General features: G+C 34.5%; 1 protein-coding gene across 5 annotated transcripts in view; it reads right to left on the minus strand.

Annotated features, from left to right (window-relative positions):
• The window catches only part of ANGPT1 (angiopoietin 1), a 245,078-nt gene that overhangs the window by 35,022 nt on the left and 194,857 nt on the right, over positions 1-15,199 (minus strand). For all 5 annotated transcript variants that reach the window (XM_032251643.1, XM_032251667.1, XM_032251659.1 and 2 more), the window contains exon 6: positions 9,803-9,904. In XM_032251643.1, coding sequence (XP_032107534.1) covers positions 9,803-9,904 — 102 coding nt within the window. The remainder of the gene's footprint in view (positions 1-9,802; positions 9,905-15,199) is intronic.

The following is a 15,199-nucleotide window of genomic DNA, read 5'->3' on the forward strand; positions in this document are numbered from 1 at the left end:
AAAAGTTTTTTTACATTTTATACTTTTTTCTCCAATGATTGACATTCATCAAAGCTTCTGTCTAATTTCTACTTTGTAAAATAAAACCTCTGTTATTCAAATATGTGTGGATGAGACATTTTGCGTAAAATAAATCTAGTTAATAGGTTTAACTAGAGAACAATTCTCAATTCAAGGTTTGCTTTTGAAAATGTTTCTAAATTACTAGTTAACAAAATATTTTCAATAGAGTTTAAATGTTTTTCAACGGACATTATGAGGGTGATATTAGACAAGTTATTTAACAATATTATTTTTACTATTATTATTCACAAATGCAATTATGTTCCTGCAATAACTTTATATCAAGGTTGGTGAAAAAGTAATTGCAGTTTTTGCCATTACTTTCAATGGTAAAAACCGCAATTACTTTTGAATCAAAGTAATAGATTACTAGAACCATGACTTTTGGAGCTTTAACTTTCTTATTTTTAAATATTAATAAGCAACCCTGTAAACCCATGACTGTAATCATTTACAAAACTGCAATGGCATTGGAATTCTGAGGCAGAACGCTGATTTGTAAGAGCTTCCGAGTGAACCTAGCTGACTGCTTGGCTTCTGAATGTCAAAATGACTATTGTTCTCTTTGGGGTAAGTCAAGATTGTCAAGTATTCAAAATACTTTCTTTGTGGAGAAAGAAAAAAAATGGTCCTAAAGAAAGCCAACTCTAAATGTTGGAGATGTTAGTGATAGGAAAATAAAGAACTTTCTGGCATTTTAGATTTTGGGTATTCACAATTGCCTCAGAAAATACGCACTGGCAGTACTTGAAATTCAATGTAATTCTTGATCTATATATTTGTTTCACTGGCCATATTGTGAGCTCCCTAGGATAGAAGCTGTGTTGTATTTGTGAATTCCCAAAAACCAGTGAAGAGCTGACATGCACTTAGCATTCCATTAGGATTCATTGAAATTCAAAAAAAAAAGGTAGAAAGAAAAGAAAAGAGGAAAGATGCAAGAAAGGAAGAGAGGAGAAAGGGAGGTAAGGAGGAAGAAAAACTAAATATTACAGCGTTTTGCAAAAACACATGGAAAAGTAACCATAAAGCACAATTCTTGTTGTAGACAATATAGTTGAGGCTTGGGGAAATGTTTCTTAAAGTGACCAACTGAATCACTTGTGCACTACCTCCTCTGCCAACTGAGTTACTTACCAAAGGCCAAAGGTGTTTGGTACCAAGCCTATTTATGCCAGTTCAGTTATTGCAATATTTATAAAATGTTACATAAATAAATTAAATATTAGTGAAAAAAGTTTAACTTTTTATAAATATCTGGATTTGCTCAATGGGAGCAAATTACTGAAAAGTTTTTTGAATTAGGTATTGTTGAAACTCTAAAAGACTGGGAAAAATAAAAAAAATTTAAAGAATTTTTAACATATTGCTTTGCATATGTCTTTATGTACTGTTCTATTTTTTAAAAAATTGAAACTAGAGATCGGATGCATTCCACTATGGGAAAGTTTTAGGAAACAACGGATGACACAGAATTACGGGCTTTGGCCCTGTAGTTTTTTGTTTGTTTTGTTTTGTTTTGTTTTGTTAATTAATGGGTAAATGAATGTATATTGTTATATTTAAAGTCAAAATTAACATATATGTACACTTTTAAAGTTATTCCCCAATTCAACTAAGTTTATTGATTAGCTAAATATGCTTGGTCCAGACTGCATTGAGTATTTATTCTTCTGAAGACCATCTACCCATAGCTCAGAGCAAAGATACAAGACCCATTGAAGTTACTCCATTAGCTCTTTGCTTCTCTGTTCCTAAGATGCTCAAGTCACACTTCGTGAAAGTTTCATGGTAGTAGGAAATATTAGAGCAATTTCTGGTGTGCTAAGAATTTTACACATTTCTTCTGGCAGCTGATGCTACCTACTAAGAGAAGATCAAAGCTTGCCTTCTCCAAAGCATAAACAAAACAGAAAGTTACAGGAGGCTGAAAGTTACAGAATTAGTACTTTCTCAATTGCAGCAGCCCCTGGGAAGAAAGAGACCACTGGGATTTTCCTTGCATTTTTTTGCAGCTTAGACATGTCAAAACTCTCCCTCTAGCCAGTTGATGATTCCCTTTTCTGTGCAGTCATTGAAAAGGGATTCAACAATTATACTCAATGTGAATAAAGAGGCTGGGAATGATGAAGTGTTAAGTTTTGGGTCACATATTTCCCTGCTGTTGAAAGCATTGTGTGGATAAAACTCTCCAGCTTCCCCAGGGAAACATGCAGTGATTTTGGGTGAGCTGTAGAAATGAACAAGCAATAGCGACATTCTTACAGGAGCCTCCATCCCTGTCTCCACATGCAGGCCTGTACTTCCCTCTAAATGGAAATAAATATCCCTTCCAAAAGAGTTTGCATTTTTATCTTTCAGGAAGAAATGACTAAAAAGAAAACAGTATAATTTGCATTTAGAAACTAACATTTATTTTAATCCCCTTCCCAAAAAACTGTCCAAGCATACTCTGAGAGCAAAATATTTGGGTATAATGAATCAAAATGGCTGCAGAATAGGGAGGAAACCTTCTAATAGCCAAGTGCAGTGATCCAGAAACAACTGTTTCATCACTAAGATGAAAAATACGTGAAAGAAGGGGAATTGGGTTCCCACATTAGTAAACTGTCTTTTGGATAGTTTATCAGGGATGACCACAGATCTGATACATGGCACAAAGGCTTGGCTTGGATGGAATAATCTCTACCCCTTATCTCCAGCTCCAGATTAAGGCCTTGATCTGCCACATATTTGCTGTAGAACTATCAACTTTGTTTCTGAGCCTCAGTTTCTCTGTCTGCAAAACAGGGATTACAATGTTATATGTAAAATTTCAATGCCACAAAAGAAATAGCACTTGAATATAAATTTTCTCAGCAAGGCAATTTACTTCTATAAAAGCTTGCATCTCATAGATAGAGCAATGGTGAGTGCCACCTGAACAGGGGAGGGGAAGAGGTTCTTATCCCTGATGCATCCCCTACTGCTGTGTTGTTCCTCTATTGGCTAGGATTAGACCACACAGTCTAAGCCAATTCTGACTGGCTATTTTAAAGACAGAAAGTGTATGAGCCAGAATGGTGGGGTGAATGGTTTGGTGGGAAAAATGGTTATGGAACAGGCAACTAAAGGTGATTCAGGTCAGGGCAAGTGACCAGGGGTGACTCAATTCAAAGCAGGTGACCAGGATGAATCAGGACAGAGCAGGTGACTGGGATGAGTCAGGATGGAGCAGGGGAACAGATGTAAACTACTGATTAGAATTGGTGGAAAAGGTTGTTTACTGAAACTACAAGGAAGTTGAACTTTAAAATGGAGGACAAAGAACTGAATATACTGACATACTCATTCTCTGAAGAGAAATTTAGAACTAACTGTATCCAACACAGACATCATTTTCATATACAAGGTTTTCAGAAAAAAAAATTAAATATACTTGAAGCACTTTACTAAGCACGGATACACAGAAAGAACTTAAAAATCTAGCTGTTGTTATAGTTAAAATATATGTCACAATACATAGTAATTTTCTGGTTAGTTGCTTCTCTTCCATGAGACTGTGAGCCATATGTGGGGAAGCAAGGTCCTTTCTACTTTGTATGAGAAAAGGAAAAAGAACAATCTAGGTCTTGTCTTGGCCTAAAAATTAATAAAGGGATACTGAAATAATTATTTAAAAGGCTCTCAGAGGACTAAGGTATTATAATAAATTGAGAGTTGGTTTATACAAATGAATATTATCATTTTAATCCAAAAAGTTAATTGTTAAATATGACATTACAACCAACTGATTGCAATTGGGACTAAACTGTAGTACTAATGAAAGCACAGACTACTTTCTTATTCTTACATCTGCTTCCAAGTACTAAAGCATGTTTCTTTCATACTCAGTGCTCCCTTAGTGCTATTTCTTTCAATCCCTCTCTTTCCTTATCTCAAGAGTTTTAGGAGGTACAAGAGGTAATTTTCATGCTTTTACACCATGCTAATAAGTTAATAGTTGTGACAATTGCTTTCAACCAGGAATGCATATCAGAAACAACTCGGGTCTTTTAAAAAATATGGATGATTAGGTCCCCCATGAAGACTCTGATTCAGTATGTCTGGTGCCGGCTCAGAGAGCTATACATTTAAAAGTTTGCACATGTAAGTCTGCTATGAACCAAAGGTAGAGATCCACATAAATATGATGTGGAATAGATGTTCCAAGTACAAACTTAAAAGAATAATCAAATCAAATCATGTGAGTGGCACACAGGGAAAATGCAGGAGTAAAATCCTGTCTTCATACTGAGGTCCATACGGGGAGGCAAGTTTTGATTAAGTGTGTGTGACTGTCCTTCAAAAATGCATATACATACCTAAAAGACAGAGTCAGCCAATGCATATGCTCTGAAATAGGTTTACACATTATGGCACATAACAGTTTGCCACATGTCCTTATTTTACCCCAAATAGCCTGTAACTTCAATGAAAATAAAAATGAAAGTATATACAAAATTTGTGCTGACATTGAAAAAGCAACAATGAATGAATAAACAATTACAATGCAATTTCTTTTTTTTATGCATAAAATCTAAGGAAACTATGTCATGTACTTTTGTAAAAACAATGTTTAATGATGTCGATCACAATCAACTGAAAGATTTTGGTTCACTGACTCACCTACATTGTTAATTGATTTTATTCCTTCTCTAGTTTTCTAATAAGAGGATAAAAAAGACACTGAAATTTAATCTGAACTAATGCTGACTTAAAATCAGCTTTAAAAGACACATCTTACTCAAAAAATACATGGAAAGGAAAGACTAACCTTTATTAGTTGTTACCAAAACCTGCAGAAATGTTCAATTTTGATTTGTGATTTTCCAAGTTAATAAAATAATTGTCTTTGGTACTTTATTTGTTTTGTCTGATAATGCTCACAGGAAGTGCTGACTTTTTATAGATGAAGCAAAATTGAAACCAGACACAGTCCATGTATTCCATGGGTTTCATCTTTTTTCATACAAATTATTTTGTGTTAAAAAAATAAGACATAGCTGTGGCTTTCCAAAGGCACTTTCGTATGCAGTTAAATCGTACATCTCTTCTAACTGCTGAGACACTCAACCCAAGAAAGACTGAAACAATGTTTTATTTCAAAATTTTTAATTTCTTATGCATTTTTCTCTTTTAATGTGAAGATGTCAAAATATTATTGAAAATGTGCCCTCAACTTCTTTCCAGAAACAAAGAACTCCCAGAAGTTATGGTGCTCAGACTAAAATTTTTGAATGGATAGGAAGCTCTGTTTATGGGGGTAATTGTTCTCAAAATAAAGCAAGTTTGTCTCCAGGCCATTAGTCATTGCCTACTACAGTATTAAGTTAGACCATTTAGGGTACTATTTGGAACTCCTAGCTTCATTGAGCTTTATATGCAAAAGTACTGCTGATAAGTGTTATTGCTGGAGGCCACTAAATGGTATCCTTACGACTTGAAGGAGTTAATGTCTTCCCTAAGTGCCTCATTAAAAAGCCCACTCCAGACTTTTCCTTTCAGGCAAACATCTTTGCAAATCCATAAACCAGATTTGCTGAATCTCCTCTTGAGAAAGATTAAGTGAAAGCTAGGCTTAGGTAAGAGACTTGCACAAGGCTTAAAGCCAATGTCAAGAATCCAAAAATTGGTAAACCTTTCATATTGACAGAGGTTTAAACATAATAATAATATGTAATATATATTTGTAATTACAAGTGTTGATAACTTTAACACATTGTTATGGAAATCTTATGAAGCAAGAGGAAACCCATACATATCAATCAGAATGAAGGGAAAGAGAGAGGAAAGGCAGAAAGGAAAGAGAAAGAAAACTTTATTTCTGCATTCATTGCCCAAGGAAGAAATGTAGCATCCTAATGTATATACCAATCCTAATAGTAGATTGGTAAAGATTGGAGAAGAGTTGGGGCATGCCAAGTTCTTGTTCTCCCAAAGGATGTACACCCTTAGCTGAAGGAATGAGCAGGCAATTCTTTGGATGCAGGAAATAGAAGTAGGTGTGACTAATAAGAACTGGCATAAGGAGTCTATATACATCCCTGATAGAGTCATGTTATTTTGTCTTTAGGTGAAAGAAAAACTCTAGAGAAAGAACTAAAACACTTTCTACCATGTGTTTTAACCATGTAGTAACATATGATAAATATTTTCAATTAAAAAAAATCTGCAGCCTCATTTTTAGCCAGAGTGTTTTAAAATTTTAGAGCTTATCTCATTTTTTGATCATGTGAAATTGATACTCATCTGATAAATGTTTCAAGTTTAAATAAAGCATGATAGTCTTTCTTATTTTAAAAGGGGGAGGGGTAAACATAAAATATGATGATTAAAGAATCTCAGTCTTGTTCCAATAATAAAAAAATAATTGCTTGGAAATGGATATATTTGGTAAATACTTACAAGACATGAATTGATTCCATACTTAACAAGTCAGTATCTCTTACTTAACATGCCTAGCTTGCCAAGGTAGCAGATGTTTACAGTTAAGAATTCACCATTTTGGACGGGCACAGTGGCTCACGCCTGTAATCCCAGCACTTTGGGAGGCCGAGGCGGGTGGATCACGAGGTCAGGAGTTCGAGACAAGCCTGACCAACATGGTGAAACCCAGTCTCTACTAAAAATACAAAAATTAGCTGGGCATGGTGGCACATGCCTGTAATACCAGCTACTCAGGAGGCTGAGGTAGGAGAATTGCCTGAGCCTGGAGGCGGAGGTTGCAGTGAGCCGAGATCCTGCCACTGCACTCCAGCCTGGGCAAAAGAGTGAGACTTTGTCTCAAAATAAATAAATAAATAAATAAACCAAAAGAGTTTCAAGTTTGAATAAAGCATGATAGTCTTTCTTATTTTAAAAGGGGGGAGGGGTAAACTCCATAAAACACGATGATTAAAGAATCTCAGCCTTGTTCCAATAATAAAAAAATAATTGCTTAGAAATGGATATATTTGGTAAATACTTACAAGACATGAATTGATTCCATACTTAACACGTCAGTATCTCTTACTTAACATGCGTAGCTTGCCAAGGCAGCAGATGTTTACAGTTAAGAATTCACCATTTTGGAAAGTCACCATTTTGGAAAGTCACCATGATGACAACTTTATATTTATTTTTCTGTTATCATTAATTTTAATAATAATGCATTTCACATTAGCCTGAGTCTATAGTCTAATTTTCAGATGACTTCTTCACCTCACATTTTAGTGGTGGAAATAATAATGAGTTAAGATAGTTTGCAAAATAGCATTTTTGGCATAGTTAAGTGAAATTTTTGCTGTTTTTGATGTTTTCATCTTGGATAATAAAAATAACTACTGTTCACTGAAAATTCAGTGTGCCTAAGTGCTTTACTTACATTATTTCTAATCTTCAAACATCCCTGTAAGGCAGGTGAGATAGTATCATTGTCCTATTTTAATGAATGAGAAAGCTAAGGTGAGGGTTAAGTGATTTGCTAAAAATCACTCCTCTTGTAGATGGCAGAGTGAAGACTAAAACTGTTAATATGAACATAATTCAAAGTCTTTTTTTTTCAAATGTAGATAATCTTTTATCCCTCATATAGTTTTAAAATCACCTAGGCAGAAGAGGCCTTCAAATCTAACCTAACATCCCAATTCTACATGCTAATCCCGAAAGATGATGATCTACCTTCAATTTCCACTGAAGATGCGGAGGGCGTACCACTTAATAGGCAGTCCATTTGGTGTTGTGATTAACCATTGGAGAGTTTTCTTCATACTTTGTTAAATTTTGCCTTGGTGGAATCCTCCTCCATTCATTATTGCACTCCCCTCTCAGGCAGTGTTCAAATGCACATTCTAATTCAGTAAATCTGGGCCAGAGCTAGAGATTCGTGTTTCCAGTAAGTTCCCAGAGGATGCAAATACTGCTGGTCCCTGGACCACATTTTAAGAGGTGGACTCAAGTAACCTATCTCTGTCTAGTTAACTGAAATAGCTATCAGGTTTATGCCTAATTGTTTTCTTCTCCAGGTGTTCACCTGTTCCAGATGTAATTTCCAAATTCCTCCCATCCTGTTTGTAACTCCTAGGATAACTTCACTTGTTTGAAAACCCCTAGAATTGAAACTATATTTTTGATGTAACTAGATCATGGCAGATATCAGTGAGTTCTGCATTTTTTTTGACCCCCCCACCAAACTACTAGTAATGTAAACTGAGTACATTAATCTTTGTTAATACAAAATGAGCTTAGAGCCAAATAAATCTCTCTTTCAAATACTAGGTCCTTAAGGCAATTTGTCACCCTTACTCTGTTTTCTCACAGTTGATTTAGGTATTTTTTATCTAGGTAAAATATTTTATAATTATCTCTGTGGAATTATATCTTGCTGGCTTCAGCCTACCTTTCCATCTTGAGTTTATGGTATAACAAAGACATCAGGAATCCAACTTTGTGTAAATCCAAACTTTTTAAATGTGCTTTCAGACTGTTCAACTGAGCATCTGATAAAAATGTAGATGCAGTGACACCCCTAGAAACCTCCTTTCATTCATTAAAGCCCACTGTTTACTGCCATTGGACCAACTATGAGCCTATTAATGGGTGAACTCTGTTGCAAATCAACCACAGTTTTTACAATTGTCTACACGAATATCAAGACAAAACCTAGGCTTGTATAGCATTTCTGCCACCTTTCCCTCTACTTGGTGAGAGAAAATTTATCAAAAAGTCAAGCTAGGAATTATCTCGAAATTTTAGATGCAAAAGAATGAGAATCCATAAATATAGATTCTCCTGCATTACTACACCTTTACATTCTGTCAGCAGATTTTAATAGCTAATTTTGTAGGCACTGACTATGTGATTACTGGATTTTGGATTATTTCAATCCTTGCTCATCTCTGTTTCCTTTTAAAACTGGCATCGTGTTAGGTAATAGGGCTGTATTAAAAATTAGATAAGAAATTACATATAGGGCTGACATATTTGGCATTAAAAAAGAGCTGTGATGATGATGATAATGATGATGATGGTATCTGTCTGCTGTCATTTTGCAGACCCCAGTGAATGAGCCGTGGCTCATAGTTCATACCTTGGTGTACTCCTCATGCCTTAAATCTGGTCTTCCCTTGTGACCAGCCATAACCAACAGAATGCAATGGAAGTAACACTGTTTCATTTCTGGATCTAATAAAACTAAAAAAGGCTGAAAGCTTCTGCTTTGTCTTTGGAGGATGACAAGTGCTACATAAGAAGTCTGACAACCCTGGGTCACTTTACTGAAAGAAGCTTAGACTAGCGACATGGAAAGGTCACATGGAGGAGCTTCCAGTCTACAGCCAGCAACAATTAGCCAGCCATGGGGGCGAGGCCATAGCTATTACCCATCCTGTTCCATAACGTGCAACCCTGCCCAACTCCCTTGGTCAGGCTCACATGTCCATCCAAGGTCTGAGTGCTAGCTTCTCCCACTCTCATTCAACTAGGAACAAATCCAGACAATACATAACAGTTCACCAAATAATTTCACTGATACGTTTTTCTTTCTGATGCACACATGGAAATCATTTACTGGAAATGATTTATGAGTGCTTTGTGTCTAATGAAAGTAATGTCACTAATGTATCATTTTATTTCAAAAATAACTCAAAACCACCTAAAATTACAAAGATTCATCATATAGTATGGAGAGGATAACTTCAAGATAAAACACCAAAAAGCACCATAAATTCTTCCATCTTACCATTTTATAGTCTCTCCAGCCTCTTTGGAAATCTATACTTCCATCTTCACGATGTTGTATTACAGTCCAGCCTCCCCCATTGACATCCATATTGCAAAATACCTGACAAATGGAAACCAAAGTCAAGTAAAAATTACCTCTACCTTAAAAAACATATGTCCTACATGTTTCAAAATAGAAATAAGGTAAGCAGGTCTATAGATTTTTAAAAAACTTAAATTACTATATTGAACAATGTTAACTTAGATACCTTATTGGTTATTTCTTCCTATGATTCATATTTGAGTTTTTTTCTGATTAAATTCCATCAATGATGAATAAATTACTTGCACAAATTTTTATTAGTCAACTAAAAATTAATAGTCTTTGTCTTAGACTATAAGAAATTTTTTAAAATCTTTGTTTTAAATGGAAATAAGCATTTGCATATGTTCGAAGTTTTGGAAATACTACTAAATTTCCCAAGTTGTAGACCATTTGATTGCCAAAACACAAGACTCAGAATTTCAAAATTTTAAATTGATTGAAATGGGAATATAATAAGAAGAAAAAAAAATTGTTAAAATATCATGTTTTAACTATTACATATATTCATTGCATATCAATACTTATATATGTACATGTTATAGTAGTTATCCTTGATTATTTAGTATTACATTAGGGACAATATTTGTAGCATAGCATATGGAGAATATATTATTTGCTTGTATTTTAGTCATGAACAATAACAGGGGAACATGACATACTGTATCTCTTCTGACTGTGACAAGCATTTCTTTCCCTTGTGGAAAATTTATACAAATCTTACAAAGACTTATGCTCATCTTAATTATTCAAAATACAATGGTATTTATTTAGAAATTGACTCATTTCCCCCGGAGTCTTCCCAAGAAGACAGACATATCTGTAATGGAATTATCTTCAGAGAGCAATCACTGTAATTGATGTAGCATGAATGTGGCAGCTTGATTATTCAACAGGGACTATGGGGAGCACTATTCCCTCAACAACTGAATCCTAAAGCATGTTGAAGGCTGACTGAAGGTGGGCTATGATGCAGCAGCAGCAAGCAAGCAATGTGGACACAGAGCTAAGCTTTGATTAGAGGAAAAACCTGAAGTGTTTCCCCTGAGGCATTGCATTTCGAACACAAGTAACAAAAAGGGTATAAAAACAGTGGCAAGAAATGTCACTCAAAGGACAAATTGTCCATATACTTCCTCAGAGTGAAAGGGTATAAGATATACATGCCTATTTGTGAGCATATGATATAGAACAACTGTCCTCCCAAGGGCTCTCCCCCTACTTTGACAACAGCCAGATTCCTGGGGCTAATAAGGACATACTAAGACATATGTATATCTTCATTAGCCCTAGGAATTGACTCACCTCTAAGACTGTGCATTTTAAAATGTGATTCCTTTCCCAGTGCTCCCCACTGCCACTAATTCTTTAACCCTTCTGCACCTGCTCTTGGTCCTCCACATAACCTCTAGCTAGGCTTTCATCTTCCTTAATTAATTCATTTATTCACTTTTTTTTTTTTACTTAATGAGCATTCTTCGGAATCAGTTTTCAATTACAATTTGGGGTATTATTATACATAAAATATGGGTCAGGTACTCAAAACATGTCAAAGTTTCAATAGTGACTGATTTCACAGGATTAAGGAGACTGAATTCATAATTTTCAGCTCTAATACCTGAAGAATCACAGAGACAATAATATAAATGAGAAATTCAAGAAAGAGAACATGAGCAAAGAAAATGATCATACTTTTTGACACCCTAGCCTTTGAGGTAGCAAAGATATCCAAAGAAAAAAGTTTATTTGGCAGTTCGAGATGATCTAGACCAAGGATAAAAATATGGATAAGAGCATAAGGAAGTAAGAAAGGAATTGCTATTAAGAATGACATGCTTGTTAAGGACCATATAATATCAATACCTTACATGCATTTTCTAACTTATTCTCACCATACCCCTATGTAGGAAATAGGTATGATTATCATCTCCATTTTACAGATTGAAAAATACTGAGGTTTAGAGTAGTTCAGTAGCTTATCAGTGATTATACCAACGACAAACTCTGGATCTGGGATTTAAAGTTGATTTGAACTGGATTCATAATTGAACTCTATGTATACCTAATTCAAAATTATTGGGAATGATCTGCTTGAAAGCATTTGTTGATAGCATGAAAACAAATGCAATTACTTAAACAAGTAAAGAAAAAGGCAGAAACAGATGTGTGTGGATGGGAGTGAGAAGGGCCAAAGAATGGGCTTTGGTGAACGCCTGAGAAAGATGGAATACATCAGGAACCTTTAGGTGGGCAGGAATTTCTTTTGATTTACTGCTGTCCCCAGTACCTTGAGGTGTGCCTAGCCTATAGCAGGTACTAAATGAATATTTGTTAAATAAATAGAGATGCAATAGGAGAGATAAAATAAGAAAATGTGATTAATGGAATGCAAAGAAAGGGATGGATTTAGAGTTGGGGAGGTGATAATTAAATGTTTCAGAGAAGTGAAGATAAAAAAAAAACTGATTAAGAAAATATAGGCTTCAATTTGAATGAAGGAGCCTTTAGTGACCTTGGTGAGGGAGAATGCAGGATTGGGAATAAAATCAGATGACATAGTTTCAAGAGGGCATAGGTGGTGATTCAAGAGAAGTGGTCAAAGGGGAGCTTTACTTGTAAAATTTAAATCAAAAAAAAAAAAGGAAAGTGAAAATATCAAGGAAATATTTTGCTAGAAGCAGCTAAGTTTCTCAATTGAATGTTATCATGACCTGACTTGTTAATCCAGAATGAATGTTTTTATCCATTTTTGTTATTTTATAATGGACACTGATTGCCTAAAGTTTGCCAAGTTGTGTTTGCAAAGCTGTAAAGTCCACTTATGTACCTGGGGAAAAGAATCACTACATTTATAAATGTAGAGTGCATAGAGGAAACTATACTATACAGTTTTTAAATTAATGTTACCTACATTATTAAAACTCTATGTACTTAGCCTTTAAATCACCCATAATTTTTTGAAAAAGACAACTTTCCTTCTAATCAGAGGTATCCAGTGACCTGTAAATGTTCAGATGTGCTGAGACTGCTTCTTAAAAAAAGACCTAGAGAAAAAACCATTGGGAAATAAATTACCCAGGCAGATTACAAAGCTGGAAGCTGAGGGGCAGAAAGGCTAAGGGGTTAGACATATGCTTCCCAATTCTTATGAAGACTTAATAACATCAATGGTAACAGCTGCTCTTTGTGCTACCTAGGCACAATGGAGCTGAATGACACCTTGGTTAATAGCACAGACTTGAACACTTCATTGCCTGGATTTAAAACCCACCTCTGCTCTCTCTATCTACCACTTAGATATTTTCTAAGAATTTGATGAGTTAATGCATATAGAATTTTTAGAATAGTGTTTGGCATTTAATAGGCATTGTCACTACTCCTGTCTCTTACATGTATTACTGATGACATGATACACGTTTATGTTACGCATTATACACTGTCTGTATATGATGTAATATTTAATATGTATATAATATTTAAATTTAATATACTATAGTTATATAACATTGCATACAGATTTTATAATTTAATATAAATAATCTAAAATATACAAAACCAAAACATGTAGAAGTTTAATAAATTGTCCTTATAATTATGATTTCTAGGCTCTAGTTATTACAATAATATCGGCATCACTAATCATTGAGAATACTACCTTTCTATATGTATTACATATATACATGTATACACACACACACACATACGTATATGTATATTTAAGAAGTTGGACCTACTCTAGCAAAGACAAAACACCTATTATTTTTAGTCAGAAAAAAAAAAGCCTATGCTTAAAGAGGGAGGGAAAAAAAAAAAAAAATAGATGGTAGGTTTTAGAAAGATTTGAAAGGCTTGAAAGTTCATTTGCCAATATTGTGTGGTCTGTGTTATCTGGCAGTGTCCTTCCTGTGGACAAGGCCCTGCTAAATTAACTATGCCTATTGCATTTATCAGTCATATGACTTGGGCTTAACTCTATCCAAGAAAAGATTGAACTGGCTCCAATCCCAGGCAAGGTCAAAGCTTTCAAGCATTAAACACCTTTAACATAATACAGAGGCTTAAACCCAAACAAAAAGGGAAATTTGATTCACATAGTTTTTATGCTTTTATGTTGCATAGAAGTTGGAATGATTAGACTTGTGAGTGTTGATTATTTTTCCATAACCATAAATGAAAAGGGCTTAACCCATTTGTTATAATACTTTTCCAAGAATTAGGGGAATTATGAATTCAGAGTCAAATTTTTAATATTTTACAATAAGTACAGTAATGATTAAATGGTTTGTTTTTTGGACGAAACTAGGCACCTGGTTTTGGAAACATAAAATGAAAGAAAAAGTCCTGTTTCTACTACTACTATACATTGAAGGGAATTCAGAAAGGAAAATAAACACAAGCCGTTAATAATATAAAAGCAGAAAGTAAATATGGAAACCACCTAATCTAATTTTCTATCTGCTTGAATAATTAGTTTTAGGAAGCCATCTTTGGCTTCCACATTTGAAAAGATAACATTTCTCTAATTTTCACAGACTTTTTTTTTTTTTTTTTTTTTTTTGGCATGGAACAACATCGGTTGGAACAATTAATGGTATTACAATCCTGTTATACTTGCAACTCTCAAGTATAAGATGAATAGTTTCTGTTAATAATTTTGTCCCTTTTCTTTAATAAACCTATTTTATTTTTGGTGCATACCATGCATGGTTGACTCTTGTCTTTGTGTAGGTTGCCTTGAGTTTCTTACCCTTGCCAAAACTTCTGAAAACATAATGAGCAATGTTTTGACTAAGCATATCCAGGGGTAACACCAAACTTCCTATCTACAATGCACAGTCTGCATGGAAGGGTGAAAGCCCTAAAGATGAATTTGGTAGCACTTTCTATAGGATTAAGACAATGCTGACAGTTTATTTCAAGATGGAAGAAACTGAGATTACAGGATGGTGAGAATGAGGTGAGTTATAATGAGAACATGAATCAACTTACCTAATTTTCTAAAAATAAGCCTTTGCCTGTGTAGCTCTCATGTCACACGTGTTTACCACTCATGGGGCAGCAGGTTCATTTTCAAAATTATGAATGATACAATTTCCATTACCATTAATATATATAATGATCCTGCTTAACCCTCTGATTAAAAAGATGTATTCTAAAATTAGATTCCTTTTTTCAAAGTCACTGTTAAATATTTGCTAATAATTTGTTTTGGGCAGGTTATTTTTCCAAAATAGGAATAATGGGAATAATAGGAGTATCTATCTCATAGGGTTGTTGAAAAGCATAAATGAAGGACTGTATATATACATATAT

The sequence above is a fragment of the Sapajus apella genome, unplaced genomic scaffold (assembly GCF_009761245.1).
Source record: "Sapajus apella isolate SASKATOON/1434 unplaced genomic scaffold, GSC_monkey_1.0 scaffold3, whole genome shotgun sequence".
NCBI classification, from domain to species: Eukaryota; Metazoa; Chordata; class Mammalia; order Primates; family Cebidae; genus Sapajus; species Sapajus apella.